General features: G+C 32.5%; 9 protein-coding genes across 9 annotated transcripts; 5 read left to right on the top strand and 4 right to left on the bottom strand. All coding sequences in view use genetic code 12, as the record gives it.

Annotated features, from left to right (window-relative positions):
• The first annotated feature begins 2,408 nt into the window (after positions 1 to 2,408).
• Positions 2,409 to 4,731, top strand: WOR2 (Zn(II)2Cys6 transcription factor WOR2). The gene is made up of 2 exons (XM_064884135.1): positions 2,409 to 3,063; positions 3,118 to 4,731. Exons 1-2 carry the CDS (start codon positions 2,895 to 2,897, stop codon positions 4,443 to 4,445), a joined length of 1,497 nt encoding a protein of 498 aa, XP_064738364.1. The 5' UTR covers positions 2,409 to 2,894; the 3' UTR covers positions 4,446 to 4,731.
• Positions 4,732 to 7,952: 3,221 nt separating this feature from the next.
• Positions 7,953 to 10,593, top strand: HAP42 (Hap42p). The gene has a single exon (XM_064884134.1). It carries the CDS (start codon positions 8,120 to 8,122, stop codon positions 10,493 to 10,495), a length of 2,376 nt encoding a protein of 791 aa, XP_064738363.1. The 5' UTR covers positions 7,953 to 8,119; the 3' UTR covers positions 10,496 to 10,593.
• Positions 10,326 to 11,233, bottom strand: RJT21DRAFT_120083 (succinate dehydrogenase cytochrome b subunit SDH3). Its single transcript, XM_064881630.1, has one exon. The coding sequence runs from the start codon at positions 11,122 to 11,124 to the stop codon at positions 10,600 to 10,602; it is 525 nt and encodes a 174-aa protein (XP_064738362.1). The 5' UTR covers positions 11,125 to 11,233; the 3' UTR covers positions 10,326 to 10,599.
• A 76-nt stretch (positions 11,234 to 11,309) lies between these two features.
• On the top strand, positions 11,310 to 14,105 carry RJT21DRAFT_31616 (uncharacterized protein). Its single transcript, XM_064884133.1, has one exon. The coding sequence runs from the start codon at positions 11,606 to 11,608 to the stop codon at positions 13,988 to 13,990; it is 2,385 nt and encodes a 794-aa protein (XP_064738361.1). The 5' UTR covers positions 11,310 to 11,605; the 3' UTR covers positions 13,991 to 14,105.
• Positions 14,106 to 14,297: 192 nt separating this feature from the next.
• On the top strand, positions 14,298 to 16,651 carry STT3 (dolichyl-diphosphooligosaccharide--protein glycosyltransferase subunit). Its single transcript, XM_064881629.1, has one exon. The coding sequence runs from the start codon at positions 14,318 to 14,320 to the stop codon at positions 16,568 to 16,570; it is 2,253 nt and encodes a 750-aa protein (XP_064738360.1). The 5' UTR covers positions 14,298 to 14,317; the 3' UTR covers positions 16,571 to 16,651.
• Positions 16,652 to 16,751: 100 nt separating this feature from the next.
• On the top strand, positions 16,752 to 17,528 carry RJT21DRAFT_31607 (uncharacterized protein). Its single transcript, XM_064884132.1, has one exon. It carries the CDS (start codon positions 16,933 to 16,935, stop codon positions 17,506 to 17,508), a length of 576 nt encoding a protein of 191 aa, XP_064738359.1. The 5' UTR covers positions 16,752 to 16,932; the 3' UTR covers positions 17,509 to 17,528.
• On the bottom strand, positions 17,529 to 19,181 carry RJT21DRAFT_132817 (mRNA (N6-adenosine)-methyltransferase). Its single transcript, XM_064883157.1, has one exon. The coding sequence runs from the start codon at positions 19,174 to 19,176 to the stop codon at positions 17,548 to 17,550; it is 1,629 nt and encodes a 542-aa protein (XP_064738358.1). The 5' UTR covers positions 19,177 to 19,181; the 3' UTR covers positions 17,529 to 17,547.
• A 23-nt stretch (positions 19,182 to 19,204) lies between these two features.
• On the bottom strand, positions 19,205 to 23,545 carry SLA1 (cytoskeletal protein-binding protein). Its single transcript, XM_064879803.1, has 4 exons — positions 22,853 to 23,545; positions 22,448 to 22,792; positions 20,480 to 22,399; positions 19,205 to 20,371 (listed from the first exon to the last, which is right to left on the bottom strand). The coding sequence occupies exons 1-4, from the start codon at positions 23,412 to 23,414 to the stop codon at positions 19,587 to 19,589; spliced, it is 3,612 nt and encodes a 1,203-aa protein (XP_064738357.1). The 5' UTR covers positions 23,415 to 23,545; the 3' UTR covers positions 19,205 to 19,586.
• Positions 23,546 to 23,577: 32 nt separating this feature from the next.
• Positions 23,578 to 25,099, bottom strand: RJT21DRAFT_120075 (uncharacterized protein). Its single transcript, XM_064881628.1, has one exon. The coding sequence runs from the start codon at positions 24,968 to 24,970 to the stop codon at positions 23,705 to 23,707; it is 1,266 nt and encodes a 421-aa protein (XP_064738356.1). The 5' UTR covers positions 24,971 to 25,099; the 3' UTR covers positions 23,578 to 23,704.
• Positions 25,100 to 25,547: the final 448 nt, after the last annotated feature.

Below are 25,547 nucleotides of genomic sequence, written 5' to 3'. Positions count from 1 at the left end.
TGGTACAGCTCAAACCGGACTTAGAGACGTGGAATTGTAACGGTGAATAGATAATTGTAAATGGAACAGTAACGGGATCTATGCTTGAAGTGCATATTCATTATAGATGCAGTGTAACTGAATTCCCACTTTGGGGGGGGGGGGGACACCTGAAAATATTAAAGTAACATCATCGATCATCTCGTAAATCTATTTCATACATAGATTTGTATTTTGACTGTATATATGTATATTCAATAATATTATTTAGCAACACTGATATTATTCCAAGTTTTAAAAACTGAGGATGGTTTAGCCTAATATTGCCTGCTGTTACTGTGATTTATTTTTGCTTTATATTTAGCCGTAACTTAATTCGAAATGTTTTGGCACACTGACTTGCATTGGCCGTTACCGTTTCTTTTGAGAAAAATCATGTCCGTTACCAGAGACAGAGAAAGCAGACAGACAGACAGACAGACAGACACAATCAGCTAGCAGGCTGACCTTTAATACTGACTTAATGATTATTTTAGATCAGAATCTTAAATTCGATAACTGCTTTACTAATGTGTTATATATTATAACTGGTTAATACAGCTCAATTTAGTGTTTATTGATCGTAATTCTTTTTATTTGATTTAGTTCTTTTATTGCTCATATTATTAGTGTCATTCTTGATTCCACTTACAATTTGCCTATTCCATCAGTTTAATACATATACAAAGACAATACTAAACCCTGACCCTGATTTATTCTTTAAGGGTATATAATCCATTTCAAATTATTTTTTGCTTTTCTTCTCTTACTTCGATCGCACCTGTGCTCTTCTGCAAATGAATGTTTTAGTGGATAAAAACTTCCATCTACTGTATCTATTTTTTACAGTTTTCGCTTCATAAGTATAAAAACCCAAATTAGATAAATACTATAATCTACAGAATGATTCACCAAAGTCATGGATCGACGATTAATGTCTTATACCTCGCCTTTAGAAAATAGAAAGACCAAATTAACACAAGATACTGGAAATCCAACTAATGAAATTAATTTGAAGCCCAACGATCAAGCTTTAAGTAATCTCTTCGATCTTATAATGCCATAAGTGAATACAGAGAGGAACATCAGACAAATTATTGAAATAATTATAAAAATGTACAATTGGTGTACCGATGGTACAAAATATATTAAGCTTATAGTGCTGTAATTGTGAAATCTTAACGTACCTGAAATATAACAGTGATAATCAGATTTGAGGCAAGAATTATTATCCCGATATCGATTCGCTTTCAAATATTGGCTTTGAATTATGTTTCCGGTGGGTTGAAACGACGAATCGATTAGCTATGAAGCCTCGAAATGAATTTTTCAAATCCAGGCAAACGTTGAGGCAACAGTCTGCTTTGAAGAAGAAAAGGCAGAAACAAAAATATTTAAAAATTACGAAGCGGCGACGCATCGTTGAACTGAGAAACCAAAAGATAGGAAGAGTTAAAACATTATTACGAATGTCGAATATTGCTTTGATTTTAGTTTTACTTTTTGTCGTTTCATTTCACTTGCATTTTGCTTGACTCCTGACATTTGGACTCGTGTGAACTTGCATGTAAATGTGAATGTGATTCATGACAGCGAACCATATGACTTAAAGACAGAAGTTATTAGAAGTAAAAAATTATTACCACTTTAAATATAAACACATAAAGAACAGAAAACATCAATGACGTGAAATTAATTAACTTCAAATGTATTCAAAATCTTCGCTATGACTCTTTAATCATTGTGTGAGTGAATGCAAAAAGTAAGTCACTCGCCACTGACGTTTTTTTATTTTCTGCTCTTCGTACTGTATGCTAGTCATTATTATTTAATTTTGTTACGTCTTATAATTTTTAGAGTAATGAAATGTATTAGCCAGAATAGAAGTGACTTTTGACTTATTCTACGTACTGAGGACACTAGTCTTTTAAACTTGCTTCGTCTCCACAACTAATATAAAGAAGCCAAAAAATAGAGGTCTTATGGTGGACGCTTATCTTCCTTACTCCAGCCAATTTAACTTTTGGGTGTTACTCTTTATTTTTTATAGGATTTTACATGTTAACGGAAAACTGCACTTTTATCTTAACAGACAATTGAAGCGAGGAAATGTCTGAAAAATGATTTCTAAAATTTTAAATCTGTCAAACCAAAAGAAAAGACAATACAAAGATAAAAATGACTGTGCATAAGTAAAAATTATTTGTACAACTTGCGTCTACATAAGAAATAAATAAAAAATAAAATAAAACATCAGAAAAATAATAAAAAAAAAATAAGAATAAAAAAATAAGAATAAAAAAAGGAAACAATAAAAAATAAGTAAAAGAAAAGACAAAAACCACGCTACACACAGTACTTTCACAAAATTCTATTACTGCTAAGTAATATCTAAATCGGTAAAGGACCTTGGGATCCATATATAATTCATAGGTGAGTACCAAATTTAAATACATTTAAATTATTATATTAAATTCGAATTATACCAACTTATAATCAAAGTTTCTTTGGATTCCATTCATAATTAAAAAAAATCCTTTGATCAGTTTTCCATTTGTGAAGGTTCACTAAAATCTCACACAGTTTATTATAAGTCTATATCTGGATATATAGCTGTATTATAGCTGTGTCTTTGCTAGTGTACATCTTTGTCTCAAGGTCACATTAAATTCAATTCTATTATATTCACTTCATTTTTCATTTTATTTCATCTCAGCTCCAATCCGTTTTATCGTTACTTTAAGTGTCTTTACTTTCGTCGTTTGTGTTTATTTCATTGCTGTTATTATCGTTTAATTTATTATTTGCATCTATCTACGACTATTCATTTATCATTGCATAATCTCTAATTCAATCATAGTCACAATAATATCACAATGGCCCAACAGTTACCTTCAGTATCAGAATTAATAACGACCACCAACATACCCAATAATAATAATAATCAACTTAATAAACAGAATACAACACCATCTCCTGCTTCACTACCTAAAAAGTTATCAATATCACCTCCATCCCCAAGATCTATCATACCTAGAATACCTTCAAATAATTCTAGTTATAACCCTGCATCAAACAACAAATTGGGCCCTCCTCATGCAAATATATCTTACAGTTCTTTGCCTCACCCTCCTATTAGGAGGTTAACAGAACCAAGCTTAGGTATGAGTAGATCAACTAGTCAAGAAAATATTAATGGAACCAATTCAATAAACACTTCTCCTTCATCTGTGAATAATGATTTCTACAATTACAGAATGCATTCAAGAGAGTCAATATCTTCCTCAGTAGATCCTTTGCAAAGATCACCAAACCAACATCATAACGGCCCACCACCACCACAAGTCCAACAACATCAACAAATGCCTTCTCCTCATCATCTACATCAGCATCAACATCCTCAACAGAATCCCAATCCTTATCCACCAGTGTATTATGCTCATCCTCCCCCGGGTATGTATGTAGAAGGTAATAATGGTTTACAGCCACAACCATCTCAATCTCCTCCAGGCACAGGTTACCTTCCACCAGGTTATCCTATGCAGGCACCCCCTGGTATGTATCCTCCTCCACCACATCATCAACATCCCCAAGCATATCAAGCTTATTATCCTGCCGGTCAAATTCCACAACAAGGTCCTCCACAAGGACCTCCACTACCACCATCACAAGTGCCTCAAGCACCAAATGGGCTCTTGCCTCATCAACAGGATGGTAGAAGAAATCACCAACAACATCATACACTCCAGCACCATCAGCATGTTCCAATTCCTTCTCATATTCATTTTGATGAGAATCAAGCATTGGTGAATAAGAGAAGAATCATTAAGAGAAGGACTAGAACTGGTTGTTTGACATGTAGAAAAAGAAGAATAAAGTGTGATGAACGTAAACCAACTTGCTTTAATTGTGAAAGATCTAAAAAAGTTTGCTTAGGGTACGAGAATTTATCTAATTTGGGTAGTACTAATGGAATAAAAAGGAAGAAGAACAGTACAGTCAGTATTGATACAGTTGATTTCAGATCACCATTACCACCTCCCCAACATCAGGTACAGCCTGGTGCTAGCCCGGTTTCCGATCATCATTTTCAAAATCCTCTTAGCAATGGTAAGAATACTGGTCATTATCATCATGATCAAATACCCACGTCTGTGCCTACAAATTCGAATACTTTCAAATCATCTATTACTGATAGTACATCTGGTTCCAGCACCACTTTACCTTCACTTTCCCTTCCTCCTCCAATTAAGTATTCAAGACCTAACAGTAGTAGTCATTTCCTTAGTCGACCATTGGGGCTCGTAGGAGGAATTATAAATAAAGCAGAAGAGCCCTCGACTTCATCAGAGGCTCCTAAGGACCGTTATTTACCATCTACTAATTATTCAATGAATAAAGTTTCAGTTCATGACTTGATAAGATAATTATTTTAGTTGCTATATTGTATATTTATTACTATTATTATTGGTATTTATTTATTGCTTATATATCTATTTATTTATTTACTGTATATTCATTTTAATATTAATGACATGATATGATATAAATGTTTAGTACCTTGATTGTAGATAAGTATGATTGATTATAACCTACATAATTGTAATGTAATCATTATTTAGAGCAGTATTTAGAGCATTTTGGTCTTGCAAGCTTAAGAATTTTAATTTCACTTGCATATTCATTTTCAAGCCAATTTCATATTAATTTAAGGTAGATGGGGCGGCACACTTCGGAAAATAGGGCAGACCGTTGTCCGTTTACTTTGTCGACAACAAAAGATCTCGTAAATCGTCAGCACAGTAACACGAAACGTTACCCACTACCCAATTATTGGCCACGAGAGGTACTACGATGATGCTGCAGACGTAGACGTTAATGTGCAAACGAGAGAATGAAGAAACAATGGAAAGTTTCATCTGAATTACATTAGATAAGATATTTATTTATATTATTATTTCTGGATGAGATGTACATGCGGAGTAAATATGTATGTGAATTAATCGGTTTTGAGTAAACCAGTATTTTTGATGCCGTAGCAAAAAGAAACCATAATAAAACAAAATAAGACTAAAACAAGCGAAGATGTAGCGTAATCCATGTTCACGTAAGCTGAAAGTTGCGGATGGCTTAGGCAACTACCCTTCGTAGTTCGTAGGAATATATTTGGGGGTATGGTTGATGCGAAATATTTACTTATACGTAGGATAACCATTAATAAACCACATTAGATATTAGCAGATCCTTTGGTTCCCTTCATTTGCAGAAACACAGGAGGATTGACATACGGTAACTGCATATGAAGGAGGTCCAAATAATAATCCATCTTTTATCTCTAAATATCACTCAAATAATGCAACGTTATCATTACAATAATCAAACAATACTACGTATGGAAACATCTGAAATTGGGTTTAGATTATCGTTAAGAGAAACAGAAACAGAAGAAAGCCAACACACTGACAGTTAATTGTTTAGTCAGTACATTTGACACCAAATCAGTTCCAAAGTCCGTCTATTAAGAAATTAAACAGTCTAACGCACCCCTCTAATTGTATACTATTTTATAAATATAATATGCATATTTGTAGTACAAATTTAATCAATTACTGGCTAACTTAACAATCTTACAGTCTGTGGTTGGGTTCACTGAAACTAGTTGCTGAGGAGTAAAAATTATTATCTGATTATTAACAATACTTCTTTCTTTTTTCTTAGTCTTTACATATGAAACGATGCAAAGAAAAAATAATAGATAAATTTCGTTTCTTTATTAGAATTTATTCCAGAATAACTGCCAGGGCTCAACCTGAAAAAAATTTAAGCACATATTTTAGTCCTATTGTAGTTATAGGAGTTAAATGTAAAATTGAAATATTTGTGCTTGGTAAGTGAGATGACCTTCTAACTAATGCTTATCTCATTCACAATGCGAACTTCCTGTGCGGACATTGATATAACACATTTCCGTTTAATATAGACTTCTCAAACCTGTAAAATTTAAGCGGTATATGTAATTGAGATCTGTACTTGCATCTTAAACTGTAAAATATGTTTCTTTTATTTCTGTCACTATAACATGTAAAGATATATTATTTTACACATTAGTCTTTGTTTATTTATTTATCAGACATTAGGCATCATCAGACTCCCAAGACATCCAATTTAACAAAACCGCTAACACTACTTAAAGGTAGACATGGAAATACCCACAATAGAGAAACCCCTTACGCCATTAATATCATTGGTAGATATACAATGCAAAACTAATAAATAATAATGTTAAATAATAAGAACTTTCATTAAGCTTCATTGAAAAAATATTATAAATTAACTCTAATAAAATAATAACTAAACCTAATTCCAGAAAATTAAGAGCAAGTGGAAAGGATAAGGCTGAAGAAGACAAAAACCCAATATTTCTAAGTATTATACTTACGCTTAGTTGCACAATAATAATATAAAGTATAATCCGATTTAAAAGAAATTGAATTATTAATAGACTTCACTGGCATTATTGATCTGTAATAGTAGTTAATCTTGCTTACAGTGAAAGTCAAATTCAAAAGATTTAATTAAGCTTTTCCTAATATCATACAATCTATTCGAAAATTCTTTATAATCATCGTAAGCAGATTAACTAAATCCACCACATAGTCTCAAGACATCTCCATATACAAGCTTCTTATGAATAATAAAAGCTTCCCGTAAATTAATCAAACTTCGTAGAAAACTGCTGATTATGCTACTTGCAGTGATCCTATACTTTCTTGGAACCCTGCTTCAACACATCTAAACGATTGGCGGCGGAAAAAGTTGCTGCCCAAATAACCAAATAATAATCATATTCTTTCAATTGAATCTAGACCGTTTTCATGGGGAATGGAATGTTTAACGTATAACTTTTTGATAACTTCACATTAGTAGTAGCACTGACCCAATTCTAGGATGTGTAGTAAAATAATTGTGCTATACCTACTAGGATTCACATCACTCTCATTTATAATATAGTCGAATAAAATAAAATGATTAACTCATAATATCTAGGCTATGCATGGGATATATGACTCTCTCCCATATTGTAAAAGTGATGCTCTAGCTATGGAAAGTTATTCATCTTATTCGGCTATCTCGCTATCCTCTTCGTATTCTTCTTCGTTACTATTGAAATTATCGTTTTCAAACACGGAATGGCTTGCCATGAATAATCCAGCATGAACCTTACCTAATTTTTCAATTGAACGATATTGGTTACAAGTGATTTGAATTAGATCATTGAAGTCGTTTAAATTGGCATGCAACTGAGCTATTTGTGAGTTTAAATGACTCAATTGACGTTGTTTAATAGATGATGATATGGTAGCACTACTGCTATAGTTATTATTATTTCCTACTGCACTCATTATTCGTTATAGCCTAAGACTCTACTACTTATAAGTTTAATATACATTATAAACCATCTCAGATTTAATCAAGATGCAATCAAGTATTGTTTACGTTTTCGCTCCTACATTAATCCGGATACTGAGGCCGAATTATATGCACACCATCCCCATTAAAAATTTTCCCACGCCAGTTCCGAGAATTAACGACTTGTATGCAGGCTTAGTCACCATCATCAAGATGGTCAAAAGGAATACCGGAACCGTTTGGAGACTCAATTTACACATTATATTTATTGTTGGGGTAATCATCCAAGACATCAGTTGTCATCCATTATTCATTCTATATTGCAGTTTACTTAGTGCAAGTTTAGTCGGCCCTTAACTTTCAAATAAAAAGTAAGTTCTACCTAGACCGATACTGTCAGAAAAAATCGTACCATACCCAGTTTTACAATTACCGCAATAGTGATTGTATTACGAGATATTCAGAGGATTCATTCGTAATCGCATTGATTCCGAAATTGCATGAATCCCACATAACTGTTCAGCAAGTGGATCTATCCTAAGTTAGTTGAAGTGTGCCTGAGTTCGTTGGTCTGAGTGTAGGTCTGCTCTTATCTACACCCCATCCATCGCACGAGGTTTACTACCACCAATTCATTAGGATTGTCTCCACAGGCTATTAAACAATACTGACTGCATTATAATCCTGTACGATGTCTGCATTGCCACAGATATCGCAAGACGTTACGATGTTAAAGAGGAAGCAGGACGCATCTCCGTCTACATCAGGCGACGCTACCAAGATCAGTAATACTACTACGCCAACTATCAGTAATAACAATAATAACAATATTAATAACAATAATGTCACTAGTATGCAAAACAGTAAATCGCCTTCTCCAGGCTTGAAGACTTCACTGTCGTCGTCTCCTACACATAAAGTTTCCACTCCGCTTCTAAAGAAAGAGTCCTTGACAGCAACAAAACTCACTAATATATTCGCCAACAGTAATGCCCAAGCAGCTACTACTTTAAATAGACATCACATTAAACCTAAATCATCGGGTCAATCTCCAATTGCCATAAAACCGTCTCCTAAATATACCAAAATACAGCCTGCCATAGCTCCAAAGCCAATGCAACCTAAATCAAATGGGTTTTCCCCGGTACCGAACCAGTCAAACACGTCATTGGATTCAACATTGAATACTTCGAAGAGATGGGTTCTTCCTCCAAGGCCAAGACCTGGAAGGAAGCCAACAACTACTTCTAGTAGCAATTCGAATGTTGGGCATGATCATAACAATGCATCAGCAACCACTAAGCGGAAATCTAAACTCCCTAAGAAGGAAGTTGGACCGTTACCAGATCAGGTTCCTATTAATTCACCTACTCCAGTACCTGTAGTTGTTAAAACTGAACCTAAACTGGAAGCAACACCATTGTCGGCATCCTCCACAATTTCTGCCGTAAGTAATGTAGCCTCATCAACACCATCAACATCTCCAGAGTCAAACTCAATACCAATTACAACACCAACAGCACCTGTCACTACTTCGAAGTCTAATCCATTGTCATCATCACAAACTCCAATACCTAATATATCTAATCAACCTTCATCTGCTAAAGTGACTCCACTTGTACAACCATTAACCAAATCCACCACATCAATTAAACTAGAAAGTGATCAAGCCAATTCAAATATTTTACCCAACCCAACTATTGCACCTTCAGTAGTTAATCGTACGCATACTGTTGTTGATCCAAAGACAGAAATCATTGATCTTAAGATGTGTTATTTATCTAAATTGAAGGAGCAAGAAGTTATTCGGAATTATATTGAAGTGATAACGAATCAGATCAAAGAATTATCATTTGTTCAAAATGGAGTTATCACATTTGATGCTTTGAAGAATAATGTTAATCCGATACATAATCCACTTAAATTAAAAAGAATGCAATCAACTTCATCAACATCTACTCCATCAGTTATGAATGTTACTAACAATGGTTCAATGGGGAATGGTAGTACAGGTACGACATCCCTTACAGGAACAGGCACAGGAGCTTCTATTGGGAATATTGATTCCATTAATAACTTGAATGATCTAAATAAGGCATTGAATTATTTGACCAAGTCTTCAAGTATCATTCACAGTGCTACAAAACAACAACATCAACAGCAACTGAATAATGGAGCCTTGAGTAATCTTAACTCCGAAGCAGCCTTGAATAATCAAATCAGTCACTATTTAAGTATAAGAGATAAATTCAAAACTATGAAGACTGAAGAATTAAAGAAGTTAAACAGTTTAAAGAGACAAAATAATAAAAGAAGAGTTGCCAAGCAACAACAACAAGATGAACTTCAAGGTCAAAATAGTTCAGATCAAGGTGGGTTCACACCAGATTTATTAAAACCTCTTAAGTCGATTAATTTATTTGATCCAGACACTAATGATGATGTTGATATGATGATTGATATTTTGAATAGTACAAGTAATAATGCAAGTGGAGTTGGAGTTGGAGTTGTTAACAATGATATAACTGGTAATGATGATACCAAAATAAATGATGGCCAATCTTCTGTAAGTGCTATTTTAATGAGCAATGAATTAATATCAAATGATGATGATATAGACTTGATAATGGAAGAGCCCGACTTTCTTAGTCGATTAATGTTGAATGACACTTCTGTAGGAAGTACACCTACTAGTAATGGAAGTAGTAATAATACTAATGCTAATGATAATATTAATATTAGTAACAGCAATATCAATGTGAACAATAATAATAACAACAATACTAATAATAACAGCACTAATAATAACTCTGACTTGGTATTGAAAGAGCAAGAGAAACTTGGTAATGTGACGATACACGCACAAATTGCTAACTTGAATGGTAGAGGAAGTATGAATAATAACAATAACAATAACAATAGTAATAGTAATAATAACACTAGTACTACCAATGGTAAAGGTATCACGAATGATGCACTTATTAAGAAGAAATTAAAGTTGAATTGTGGTTTTTGTACCAATGACACACCCTGTCTCTGCTTTGATACTGATTTTGATTTACGATAGTGTATATGTATATGTATATGATTGAATTTCTACGAATATATGACCACACTTTACATTTAAAATGTTTATTGACACTGAATAAATAAGTAGTATATGCTAATGAATTAGAAGAAAGCAAGGTAAGTACCTAATAAACCGGTAGCACCTAATACAATGTAACCAGTAGTGTAAACACCTTTAATAGTTAATTGTTGACCTAAATCCCAAACAAGATGTCTAATCCCATTAAAGAGGTGGAAAGCAAATGGATAAGCAGCAACAAATTTAGCTCCTAATTTTACTACAAATGGTAAAGAAGCAAATACACCAGCAATTGTTGCACCATCAAATTGAATCCCTAATAAAGATGTAGCAGCATAAGAACAAGTAAGAGCATAAAATCCAGCAGCTAAACCAACTCCAGTTATTCTATGAAATGATGATAATATCCAAGTTAATTGAGGTTGATATATAGACAAATGAGGAGATGTTGGTCTATTTTTACGTTGAGCTACTAAAAGTTCTTGTTCTTGATCATGACTAGCTTTAATAGTTGTAAGGGATCTAGCTGCTAATAATCTTGTAGTTGGAAACTTCATAGTAGAAGCCCATGGCTTTCTTAATAACCCAAGTCCTTGACGTGCGAGCATAATGAGATGAGGTGATTGGCAGTCAGTTCAGTATATACAAACTAATCAAATAGACTAATCAAATAGACTAAGACTAATACTAATACTAATACTAATCCCAATCCCTTAGTGATAACTTTTGCTGGGGCTAGAAAAAAAATCCCGGGGATGCTCTAGCCAATAAAAGTCGATTCATAAATAATGTCGGAAGCGACAGGGAGACACAGTTTGTGTCGCAAGCTGAGTCAGCCCTGAGTCAGCACGCGACACAACTTTACATAACCGAAGAATAAATTGACAAACTGGATGAAACTATCAGGGCTGGTTAACGACTCATTTATCACTAAGTCAATAACATTAACAGATAGTGGAGTTCTAAGTTAATCTGTCTATTCCTGGTGTATTCCCACGGAAGTTTTATAGTGGGATATTTAAGATTTGGAACTATTAGTGACATTTTTCATAGAAATTCCCATTAATATACCCCATACCATATTATATTATGAGTGACGCAATATCAGTAACCCAAACTCATACGGTTACAGTTACCGATTCTAATGAATCTGAACCTACATCTATTCATCCTCAACCTAAGAAATCATCTGCGACATTTTCATTTGCATCTCCTGATAGAGATCATAATAGTAATGATGTTAGTGGAAGTAATGATGAAGATAATGCTAATGGTAATAGTAATACCAATACTAATAGTAATAGTAATAGTAATGAAAGTAATGATGATAGCATTGAAAAAACGGAAGATAATAAATCGGATTTCTCTTCCGATTTAACCTTTAAGAAGAAAGATGTTCGAAGGAATAGGACTCAATCATTCCAATCCGTATTATCTACTGCATCCTTAAAGTCATTAAAACAACAAGCTTTGAATAGTTCTAATTCTGCTTCTACCACCACTATGCCTGGTAGAAATAATAGTATAATAGGTGGTTCTTCAACTACAAATTTAACTTACAATACTTCATCAAGAAATTTTCAATCATTTATTCAAGCTCCAGTTTTATCTAGTATAACAAATCCTAAGATAGATGATGAAATAGAAATAGGTCAACAACTTCCTTTTAATGATACCCATCAACAGCAAGCAATTGTTGAACAACGAAATGATCATAATAATATTCATATTCAACGGGAACATGAACATGAACACGAACAGGTACAGGAACAGGAACAAGCTGGAGATGAAGATTCAGATAATTTATTGCAACAAAAGAATTTAACTTTAAATGCTTTAAAGAAACTTAGTTTATCACCAATTTCTATTAATCCTGATGATCCAATGGTAAGAAGAGCCAATAGCAATAGTAAGAGTGATCCTAATATTGTATCAAAAGTTAATAAACTGAAACCGGTTCCAGAACCATATCAACCAGCAGAAGTGGATTTATCTACATTTGCTAGTCTTACAAGACAACCTAAAGTAATACCCGTGGCTTCTGAAACAACTGAAACAACTGAAACAACTGAAACAACTGAAACAACTGAAGGAACAGCATCTATTGAATCACAAGTTGAAACTCATAAACCCTCTACTTCCTTTTTACCTGCGGTACCTGAAGGTATTACTGTTTCTACTACTGAAAATACTACTACTACAACTACAACTACAACTACAACTCCAGAGCAAGAACAATATCATAAAGATTTACATGATTTGCATTTGAAAAATATACAGACAGTAGAAGTATCACCACCACAGCAACAACAGAATCTTCATCAACCACAACCACCGCAACAACAACAACAAATACAGGTACAACATCCTCAACCTCAAAGCCAAACTCAAGCGCAAGCTATTCAATCTCAAGTATCTCATCAAAGATATCAACAACCACTTCAACAACGAGTTCCTCCCGCAGCCGTTGTACCTCCTCAACTTTTACAGAATAGAAGAATTCCTAATCAAGTCCATCAATCTGCTCCTGTATCACCTCAACTGGTAAATCTTTTATATCCTGAACCTCGTAGATTACAACAAATTAAAGGATTTAGAAGTCCAATGTATGTACCAGCAGTATTAAGAAAAACTATGAATGGAGGTTCACCAACTAATTCAAATTCATCAGCTAAATCTAATTCTCCATCAGATTTAATACCTTCTACTGGTAATATAACTCAAACTTATGAGGAATTCATTAATCATTCTAATAATATTGATAATATTAGTAATGGTCAAAGACCTTCCTCAAGAAATTCAATTCGTTCTAATGAATCAGTTGCATCTACAGATTCTAATATGTCAGTATTACATAATACTATAATTAATTTTTTGAATGGAAGTTCAACTAATAAGCATTATGCCACACCTACTAGATCACATTGGATTAAAGATGAGAGTGCTACTAAATGCGGGATTCCAAATTGTGGGAAATTCTTTAATTTCTTTGAAAGAAGACATCATTGTCGTAAATGTGGTGGAATATATTGTAAAGAACATACTTCACATTATCTTTATATTAATAAAAATGCTAATTTTACTACAGGTGGTAGAGGTACATTATCAAAAGTATGTGATTTATGTATTCATGATTATAATGAATTTATTAAGAAAGAGTTTGGAGTTGGATTAGATAAGAAAAAGAAAGATTCTGCGACTGCTAATGAAGAAAGATATGAGTATGATGAATTAAGACCCATTCATAAATCAGAATTGGAGCGGTATAGCGCTTACCGAAGAAGTCAGTTACAGTTGCGTAGTTCTCAGTATAGTCCTCAGCCCGATAGTTCGCAGCAACAACTGCCACAACTGGAACAACAACAGCAACAACTGCAACAACTGCAACAACAGCAACAGCAACAGCAGTCCAAATCTCGGGCAGACCAATTGGTGGGTAGTGTACCTGCCAATTGGAGTTGGAGTTCCTTCTGAATTCCACTTACATAGCTTACTTAGATTTAATTAGGCTTTTATTTATAGTATATGTATCGATAGTGAATCGCTGATAAATTTAATAACTTAATATAAATTATATATTCTAACAATATTTGTAGTAAGTATATAGTATAGTAGAGTAGAGTAGAGTATATGAACATGTGACAACATACATGTGACCATAGTCCTGCACACTGGCTGCTCAACCCACCCAGATACACTACCTTCCCAGCCCCAGCACCAAACACGGTGGTCGATTTTTCAGTGAATTAACTATAGCAATTTGCGAAGTACATTAAGTTAAAACAGACATAAACATCAGCAATGGGGACGGAAAAGACTCAATTGAAAGTTCTCGGAGTAAGAATCGAAACCATTCGATTACTCTTACGAGTTATTATTTTCATATCAATCGCTGGTGCTGCCATATCGTCTCGATTATTTTCCGTAATTAGATTCGAATCAATTATTCATGAATTTGATCCATGGTTTAATTTTAGAGCTACTAAATATCTTGTATCTCATTCATATTATGAATTTTTAAATTGGTTTGATGATAGAACTTGGTATCCATTAGGTAGAGTTACTGGTGGAACATTATATCCTGGATTAATGGTTACATCAGGTATAATTTGGCATGTATTAAGAGAATGGTTAAGTTTACCAATTGATATAAGAAATATTTGTGTATTATTAGCTCCAGCATTTTCTGGTTTAACGGTAATTTCAACTTATTTCTTAACAAAAGAAATGAAAGATTCAAATGCTGGTTTATTAGCTGCTATATTTATGGGAATTGCTCCTGGTTATATTTCAAGATCTGTAGCTGGTTCTTATGATAATGAAGCAATTGCAATTACTTTATTAATGGCAACTTTTTATTTTTGGATTAAAGCAATGAAAATTGGTTCAGTATTTTATGGAACTTTAACTGCTCTCTTTTATTTTTATATGGTATCAGCTTGGGGTGGTTATGTATTTATTACTAACTTAATTCCTTTACATGTATTTGTATTATTATTAATGGGTCGTTATACTCATAGATTATATACTGCTTATTCAACATGGTATGCTTTAGGAACTTTAGCTTCTATGCAAATTCCTTTTGTTGGATTTAATCCAATTACTTCAAATGATCATATGGCTGCTTTAGGAGTATTTGGTTTATTACAATTAGTAGCTTTTGGTGATTATGTTAAATCAAGAGTTCCATCTGTTCAATTTAAAACTTTCTTAGCTGTTTCATTAACTTTTGTTATTTTATTAGGAATTGCTGGATTATTTGGTTTAACTGCTTTAGGATGGATTGCTCCATGGACTGGTCGTTTCTATTCCTTATGGGATACTGGTTATGCTAAGATTCATATTCCAATTATTGCTTCTGTTTCAGAACATCAACCAACAGCTTGGCCAGCTTTCTTTTTTGATACTGGTATGTTAATTTGGTTATTCCCTGCTGGAGTTTACTTTTGTTTCCAAGAATTAAGAGATGAACATGTTTTTATTATCATTTATTCTGTCTTATGTTCATACTTTGCTGGTGTTATGGTTAGATTAATGTTAACTTTAACTCCAGTTGTTTGTGTAGCTGCAGCCATGGCATTATCTAATTTATTTGATGTTTATTTAAATATTGTTGATGTATTTACAACTAGTTCAAATGAAATTCAAGAAGATAAATCAACTACTAAGAAATCTACAAAGAAATCAGGAGTACTTGAAGAAAAAAATGTAATTTTACCATTGATTACTAAATTGGTGGTTACTTTAACTTTTGCTTTCTACTTATTTTACTTTATTTTACATTGTACTTGGGTTACTTCTAATGCTTATTCTTCTCCATCAGTTGTTTTATCATCTAGAAATCCTGATGGATCTCCAACCATTATTGATGATTATAGAGAAGCTTATTATTGGTTAAGAATGAATACTCCTGAAGATGCTAAAGTTTTAGCTTGGTGGGATTATGGTTATCAAATTGGAGGTATGGCAGATAGAACCACATTAGTTGATAATAATACTTGGAATAATACTCATATTGCTACTGTTGGTAAATCCATGTCATCATCAGAAGATGTTGCTTATGAAATATATAAACAACATGATGTTGATTATGTTCTTGTTATCTTTGGAGGTTTATTAGGATATTCAGGAGATGATATTAATAAATTCTTATGGATGATTAGAATTTCTGAAGGTATATGGCCTGATGAAATTAAAGAAAGAAATTACTTTACTGATCGAGGAGAATATAAAGTTGATAAAGAGGCATCACAAACTATGAAAGATTCAGTTATGTATAAATTATCTTATTATAGATTTAGTGAATTATTTGGAGGTAGAGATGGACCAGATAGAGTTAGAAATCAAGATATTCCAGCAGCTGATCCACCGGAATTACATGTCCTTGAAGAAGCATTTACTTCAGAAAATTTTATTGTTAGAGTTTATAAAGTTAAAGATTTAGATAATGTTGGTAGAAACTTATTTGATGCGACTAAGTTTGATAATCAATTATCTAAACCATTAAAAAGAGCTAGAACAATTAAAAGACCTGTGTTACCAATAAGAGAATAGTATATATAGTATATAATAGTTTATATAGAGTAACATAACATATTAAAAAATAAACCCCCCTCCCATATTAAAATTTAAGACTAAGCCAGCAATCATAATGAAATTATAATGAAATCATAATCATAATGTACCCCCACTTTTATTTCCGCAATGGGATTAAGATTGGAAAGTCCGCAACCGAAAATATCGCTAACATCAACACAACATGCCGAAAAATCTCCTCCTATAAATACCGTGCATTATCTTTGCTATTTGAACAGTTTCAATTGAACCTCCCTTTAGAAGTCATTACCCTCGATAGTTAAATCACGGTAAAGTAATCTAAAGTAATCTAAAGTAATCTGAAGTAATCTAAAAGCATAATGACAGGTATATTTGATCTTCAAGGGCATTTGATTTTTTACAGATCGTACCACATGAATCATGTAAACGTGGCTATACATTTAGTATGTATTCCAATAATTTTATTATCATTTATAACTACAATTATTCCTTATGATATTGTAGGATTTAATAATCCTCAAATTAATTTAGGTTCAATAATTGCTTGGACATATGGAATTTATTATATCTTATTAGATTGGACACTTGGAATTCCAAGTTTCTTAATATTAGCATCATATACTTATGCTGCCAAGAGTTATTATTTAGGATTAAATAATTCTACAAGTTTAACTCCTACTCAATTTGTTAACTATGCTTTAGCAGCTCATGTAGGAGCTTGGTTAGCTCAATTTTATGGTCATGGAATTCATGAAGGTAGAGCTCCAGCTTTATTAGATAATTTATTACAAGCTTTAGTTTTAGCTCCATTCTTTGTAGTATTTGAAATAGCTTTTGCACTTGGCTATAAATTAAATATTAAAAAGCATATGGATAATAAAGCAGGAATTCTTATTCGAGATTTCAAACAAAAGAATAAGAAGAAGACTAAATAATCTACTTGTAATTCTTCTTCTGTATATATATATATATAACTATTTACGATTTTTAATGTATGACTCATATTTTGTTTTAACTTCTTGTTCAACAATATTAGTACCTTGTAATTGATTACCAATAGTTAACCAACCTGGTCTAGTATTATGATCTCTACCAAAGATTTCTAATTTACGAGAATGTATGCCAACCATTCTTTCAACAATATCATAAATTTCATCAGGCTTTCTCAGAGTTTCTCTTGTACTACTAACTACAACATCAAAATCCATTTTACGATTTAACCATATAGGATTTCCCTTAATTCCTACTAATAAATGCTCCTTTGAATGATTTAACCAATGACCAGTTCTTCCAGTAACAATGGTTCTTCTTAATTGATTTAATTTAACCCAAATCATTTCATCAGAAATATGATACCCCCATTTTTGTAAAGCTCTTCTACCAATTTCAATTGATCTACCAGTAACCCAAAGTAATATAATTCCTTCATCTTGTAATTCATGCATTGGTAAAGCTAATAATTCATCATCTTTACATGTACCATAAGGTAATGACATATGAATATCCCAAGCTGGATCAGATATAATGGCTGCGAATTTACCTAATATTTGAAATGGTAAATATCTAACATCACAATTAATCCATTGAGGAGGAACAATATCTCGATTATATTCTGTAAAACATTCTCCAATAGTATAATCATGAGCTTTACATAATTGTAATTGATTTTCTTTATCAAATGAATCATTTGATGAAGGAATTAATGTATAATAATGTAAATATCTACAAGTTTTCATTTTATGACAAGTATCTAAATATGAACAATCTCCTAAATAATGATCAGTATGATTATTAACAATTGCAAGATAATGAACTTTAGTTTGTGAACAATTATATATATCTTGGGGCATTAAATTCTTATATTGATATAATTTTTGATGAAGTATACTAGGATCAGGATAAGTTTGTTTAGTTAAACTTTGATTACCATAATCTTTCTTACTAAAACAAAAACTTGTAAGCATTTGATTATGACTTGAATCATTACAAACTTCATAAAATGGTTTCTCTAAAACTTTCAATCTAATCTTTTCCTTAGAAAGTTTAGTTCTAGCCGTTTGATTTCTAAGTAACTTATCTAAATCATCATACAGACAATGGAAACTACTATTAATTATTGAATCACTAGAGATCTTTACAGTGATTTTACTAAAGAGTGGATTATCAAGTAAATCTAATAATTGATTATGACAAGAATCATTATTATTTATTAGTTTTAATGGTGAATGACACTCTTCAAAGGAATCAATAGATTCACCAATATTATTATTATTTAATCTATGCTTAAGAATTATAATTGCAGCAAGATTAATCCAATTAAGTTTAGGCATATCAATAATTGAATTAATATTCATATTCCCCTCCACTATTGGATCCCATTTAAGAGCTTGACCACTTATTAAATTAAACTCTTCAATATAATAAGTAAAAATATCTTGTTCAAGATTATTCACTTCATATCCATTACTCATACAATATAATTTAAATACATACATTAGACAATAGAGTTCTCCACGAATTGGATCAACTAATAATTCATCTCTCTTATCAAGAAGAAATTCTATAAAGGGAATAAACTTATCTAAGGCTTTATCAATCATCATATAAGTATGATTACTAATACTAACTATAGGGGATCAATAGAGAAGTAAATAAAAAGTAGTGAGTATGTATCACCAATTTGGCTGCCATTTCCCTTTATCAAAAAGGGGGGTATAGTACAAAAGAAATTCCCACATTTCGAGGTATACCAAGTTACGCATTACACATTACACATTACACATTATACATTACGCATTACGCATTACACATGCAACAGGGAAAAGTTAAATTCATATATATTGGAAATATTTTTAGTAATTAATAATAATATAAGGCAAGAATGAATAAGAAATATTATATGTAGTATGACGAGTATGAGTTCGAGTTCATTAGTACAGATGCTATCTAAACATTTTCTTTTTTGTATAGTTATAATAGTAAAGTGTAAGTAAAGTAGTTAGAGAAAATTAGGTTAAAAACCAAATGGATTATCAGGAGTGGCTGCCAGTAAGTTTGCCCTTCTACCACCTGTTTGTTGAGATTGTAAAGGTGCATTACCAAATCCTACACCAGTAGGTTGATTTTGTAATGGTTGTCCACCAAATCCTTCAAATTGTGGTTGTTGACCAAATGAAGTATTGGGAAATTGTGCTTGTGCAGGATTAATACTTGTTTGTTGGAACATATTATTCAATTGATTAACATCTGGTTGATTAAAACCAGGCTGTTGAGTTTGTTGAGCAGGAAATTGGTTAAATCCCGTTTGATAAGATGGCTGTCCAAATCCATTAACAAATGTTGGCTGTGGTTGAGGTTGTCCGAATCCTGTAGCAAATGCAGCTTGTGGTTGAGGTTGTTGCTGTTGTTGGAATTGAGGTTGAGGTTGAGGTTGAGGTTGAGGTTGACCAAATCCAAATGGATTAGAGGCAATTGGTTGTGGAGGAGCTTGACCAAATCCAAATGAAGTAGGAGCTTGAGAAATAGGTGGATTACCAAATGATGTAGTTTGTTGTTGGACAAAACCTCCAGTAATTTGTTGACCAAAAGCAGATTGAGGGACAAAACCTCCAGTCCTTTGAGCAGGAACTTGTCCAAAAGTAGTTGGTGGTAATCCACCACCGGTTCTTTGAGCTGGTACTTGACCAAAAGAGGTTGGAGGTAAGCCACCAGTTAATTGAGCTGGTACAAAAGATGGAGGAGCTTGATTAAATGATGTTATTGGAATTCCTCCAGTTAATTGAGGTGGTAATATACCTCCTGTAATTTGTAATGGTAAGGATTGACCAAAAGTAGTAATTGGAGGTCCACCAGGTCCAGTTGTTACTGGAATAAGTGTAGGTTGACCAAAACTAGTGATTGGTGGACCAGTCTTTTGAACATTAAAAGTTGTACCACCAGTTTGAAGTGGAACTATACCAAAAGTAAGTTGAGGTTGTAAACCAGTTTGTTGAATTGGTAAAAATCCTGTTGGTTGAGCTGTAATTGGCATAAATCCAGTAGGTTGAGAAGCCAAAATACCTCCTGTTGGAATTGGAATTAATCCAGTCTTTTGAACAGGTACAAGACCTCCAGTAACTTGAGGAGCAACAATATTATTAGTTTTTTGAATAGTAAATTGTTGACCTGGTTGAATAAGTGTACCAGTTTTAACAGGGGTAAGAGCTGGAGCTGATGGACCTTGTTGAATTGATGGAGTTGGAGCTGGAACTGATTTGACAATATTTGTACTAGATCCTGCTGGTTTAATATCAACTAAATCTTGTAAAGCACCGGTATATTGAGGAGTTTGAGGTTGAGAACTTGGTTTCAGAAGATCTTCACTAGATCTAGCTGCTGGTTTTACAGCCCAAGCATCATCTTCAAATTTACTTGTTGTTGTAAGATGATCAATCTTTGGAGGTTCTGGATTATTAACTTTAGTAGCTGAAGCTGAAGGTAATGAATCAGCACTAACTTTTGGAATATCAGTCGATGAATTATTATTCTTTAATGCACCATTAGGATCAACAAATAAACTTCCAGAAGGTGTAGAACCACCATCAGTAGTTGACTTCTTTCTATCAAATTTATTATCCAAAAATTTCATAACTCTTATTATATCACCTTCTCTTAATCCTAATGTACGTAATAAAGTAGGAGAAATATCTTCAAGAATATTTTCATCCATTTGTTCACGACCGAAATTAAGAGAATAACGTTGACAATTACCAATATCAACTCCACATTGAAGGAAGAATTCAAACCAATCATAATCAGGTTCAGATGTAGTAAGTTTAGTAGTTGTCTTGGGTCTAGCTGGTTGAGGTGGTGGAATATCATTAATAGTTGCAGTAGCAGAATGAGTCTTTTGAACTGCAGTAGCTCCTGAACCAGATGATGATGTATGAGATTGCGATTGAGATTGAGATTGAGATTGTTGTTTAGCTGCTGCTGCTTTTGCTCTCTTTTGTTGCTGCTTTTCAACTTCTTCTATGTAATCCTTCAATGAGGTTCCCGTAACTTTTTCAACATATTCTAAATCTTCTACTGATAATTTAGTAGCAGCAACAGCAATTTTAACACCATTCGTCTTATGTAAATGAATTTTACCTTCAATACATCCTAAAAATTCAGCTTCAACTTTAAAGGATCCTGAACTATCAATCCAAGTTCTAACTCTATGTAAATTAGGTCCAGATTTATCATCCTTTTTAGATGGAGAATCAAGTTTCTTATCTCTTTGAGCTTTATCCTTTTCTCTAATTCTTTCTCTTTCATCTCTTGAACGATGATGATGACTTTTCTTATCACTTGATTTACCATTATTTTCAACTAATTTACCTTTACTAGATTTTGTTGATTTTTGTCTTATAACTCCATCAGTTAATTTATCTAAATTAGATGTACCAATTATTTCAATATAAGCTGATGGAATAACTCCTTGCTTTCCTGTTTCAATATTTTCACAATACCACCAATCTTTAGATTTACTTTCATCAACAATATATACTTCATCACCTTCTCTACTCATTAATTCATCACGACCTTGAGCTTCAAAATCATATATTAATCTACCAATTTTTTTATTCTTTTCATTGGTAGTTGCTTGAGAAGCCTTAGCAATTTCTTTTAATCCTTTAGCATGCTCAGCACCTTTCAAATCACCTAAAATAGAAGAAATTGCTTCGGCAACATCTCTAGTTCCACAATGCAATTCAATTGAAACTTTTGGATTCTTTAAATCTAAAAATACATGTTTCTTTTCTTGATTAAAGTCAATTAAATCTTTAAGTCTCCATTGATTATCTATATTTGAAGTATCAGATGATTTCAATTTTAATTTCTTACCAGTACCATTATCTTTATTATTGGGTCTAATAATAACTAAACCTTGACCTATAGAAAAGACAACTGGTTTCTTCTTACGACCATCAACTTCATCAATATACCAAGTAAAAAATTCACCATCAAAACTATGTTCTTGATGTAAATCTTCTACTTTTTCACCTCCACTTCTTGTACCAGGTGATTCATTAATTGGAAGTTCAGGTTGAGGTTTATTAAGATTAACAACTGGAGAAAGATTACTTGAAGTTCCTGGTCTTGATGGCATAGGTGGAGCTTCTTCTTCTTCATAATGATTAGAATATTGTTCTTGTCTTTGAGGAAGCTTTTGTGGACTTGGTTCATATGAGTAGTCTTCTTGATAATGATTATTATTATTGTAATTATTATTATTATTACCATTATTATTAGAACTAATTGCGGCAGCTGGTTCAGAAACTGCTTGTGCAACTGGTTCTGGTGGTGCAGATTCAGATCTATCTCTATGAAGTGGAGGAGGTGCAAATGCAGAAATAGGAAGTTGAGGTTGCAATGGCTGAGATTGTGAAGGAACTGGAATTGAACTTGTAGTAGCTCCACTATCAAGTTCAATATAATTTGAAGGAATAAATCCAAATTGAGTTTGAGCAATATTACCTACCAATATCCAATCAGGATCATTTAAATCATAAACATTGAATTTTTCACCCTCAGTAAATGATAATTCTTCTTCAGTTTGTTTATCATAATCGAAAACGGCTGTTGCAGTCTTTAATATAGGTGCCAGTTCAATATAATTTGATGGTACTAAACCAACTGGTTCATCAACTTCTTCATCTCCTACAGGTAAAACTCTCTTTTTAACTTTCCACCATTCATCAATTTCAGATTTTTCTAACAAATATAAAATATCATCCGGTTGAAGGGTTAATTCTTCGTCGGCTTGAGCTGTGTACTCATATAATGCCTTATACACACCAATGTAAAGCGACAGCATTAACCCAATTTATTAATAATTTTTTTTTCAATCGGATAATCTCCTATATCTCTATATAAGTATCAATGGTTTAACAAATGCTTTTGCAATAAGTAATTTTTTATTAATCTATATATCTGCAATTGGTTAACTACTTCCCACTATGGATCGAGCATTGACCATGGGAGATTGGAAAAAAAGGAGTCCGTGCTAACTGGATTGGATTCGGTATACGCACGAACGTTTCGCTGAGTTGCAAAATTAAACCTCATCCCTCACTCACCAATTATAGGCTTAATTTATTTATTTCTTTATTTCTTGGATCGTTTAGCTTGATATTGCTTAAAATCAATTTCGAAGCTGGAATCTAGATCCATATCAATATAATCTGGAGGTTCTATTCTAAAGTTATCTATATCACCGTCTGATTGTTTAGGATCAAACAGTTGTAAATCATAGCATTTACTTAAACCATGTAATACGTAGAATTGTTGAAGAAAATGAATAGGATAACAGTCTTCATTCTTTAATCCTCCATATGCGTTCTTAAAGGATTCAATGGACTTTAAATTTGTACTCAATTGGATTCCAAGAGATTGAGATGCTAAATCAGAAAGTGTAGAATACTTATATTGATTTCTTTCCCAAAAATGTAAAAGATGTGGACCATTTTCTCTTGAAATATAAGTAGCATTCTTATTATATTTGATTTCACTAGTAGAAGAAGTTTCATAATTATAACATTCTTTGGTTGCCTTCCCACTACAATCAAATAATTGCATAATCATATCTTCCATATTATCTATAGATAACAGAGCAGCCGTGCTTTCCTTTTGATTTGAATTCTTGGATGATAATTTACCAACATAAGAATTAATTCTTCCCACTTGTTGATCATTAAGATATCTCTTAGTTGATGGATGTAAATAACTTGCAACAATTAAGTTGAAATTCTCTTGTATTGAGTCATGAAGTTGTTTAATTTCATTAAGGAGTTCTAAGAGATATGAATCTATTTTAATATTCAACAACATGGCTCTACTCTTGCTAAATGTAGAAATATGAATAATGAGTATTTTCAACCATTTAGATAACATATGAATATTTGGATTTTCATTTGCTTCACAACAGCATATAATTTCATGGAAAGTGCAAGTAAAATCATAAATAAACTGAATTAATTCCCAATCCTGATTAGAAATCTCCTTTGAATTAATCATATTCTTATAGAAAATAATCCCAGATAAATAAGTCTGAGAAAAGTTCTTTTTTGACTTCATACTGTGATTATTCAATATATCGAAATAGATATTATTCATATCTTCTGACAAAGGAAGTAGAGCATCAAAATTAAGTTTAGTTAACTTCCTGTATAAGGGACCTAAGAAGTTTTGAATTAAATAAGAAATATAATCTTTGGATGAATGAATATTATCAATGTTTATAGAATTGATTGCATGATCCAATGTGAGAGCTTGAGATAATTGCATAATACATTTTCCAAGCATTTCTTCTAATACTTTGGGCAAACAATAAAACATATACTTATTAATAGTATCATCTTTTAAACGATCCATTGAATAACTCAATAAATCTTGCTGAGTTTCAGATAATTGGAAATTGGATGTAACAAGATGAAGATTTTTCTTCAATAACTTTTCATTATTTATTAAAAAATTGGAAAAATTACTATCATTATATTCAAATAACCCCAAAGGTAATTGACAAAGTTTGAAGTTATGATTCACATAATGACAATTAATGAAAACTAGTGGATTTATTTCATCAGGTGGTAACCATTTATGAATAGTTAAAGATATTTGGAAATTAGGATGTAAATTTGAGAAATAATTCTGAAAGTAAAGTTGGTAGTCATGAAATATTTCATTAGTCATATGAAATAGAGTCTCCAGATCTGGAGAATAACCCATCTCATTATTGATAATACAACTTTTGAAATAATTGTTATCAATCTTATCAATTCCCACCAAGTTTTCAATGAAAAATAATAGAATCCGTCTTGTCAATTCTTCAGCGCTTAACTTGGGATTTGTCCCTAGCCTTCTCTTAATGGCCTTTTTGCCCTCGGTTGTCACTGATACTTTTGATGACATGATTGTATGTTCCAATAGTTGATTGAATTATTGGCCGATT

This window comes from Scheffersomyces amazonensis (genome assembly GCF_036850825.1).
Source record: "Scheffersomyces amazonensis strain UFMG-HMD-26.3 chromosome Unknown RJT21scaffold_3, whole genome shotgun sequence".
NCBI lineage: Eukaryota > Fungi > Ascomycota > Pichiomycetes > Serinales > Debaryomycetaceae > Scheffersomyces > Scheffersomyces amazonensis.
The sequence above is the reverse complement of the archived record's forward strand: the minus strand, read 5'-3'. Positions and strand labels throughout refer to the sequence as shown.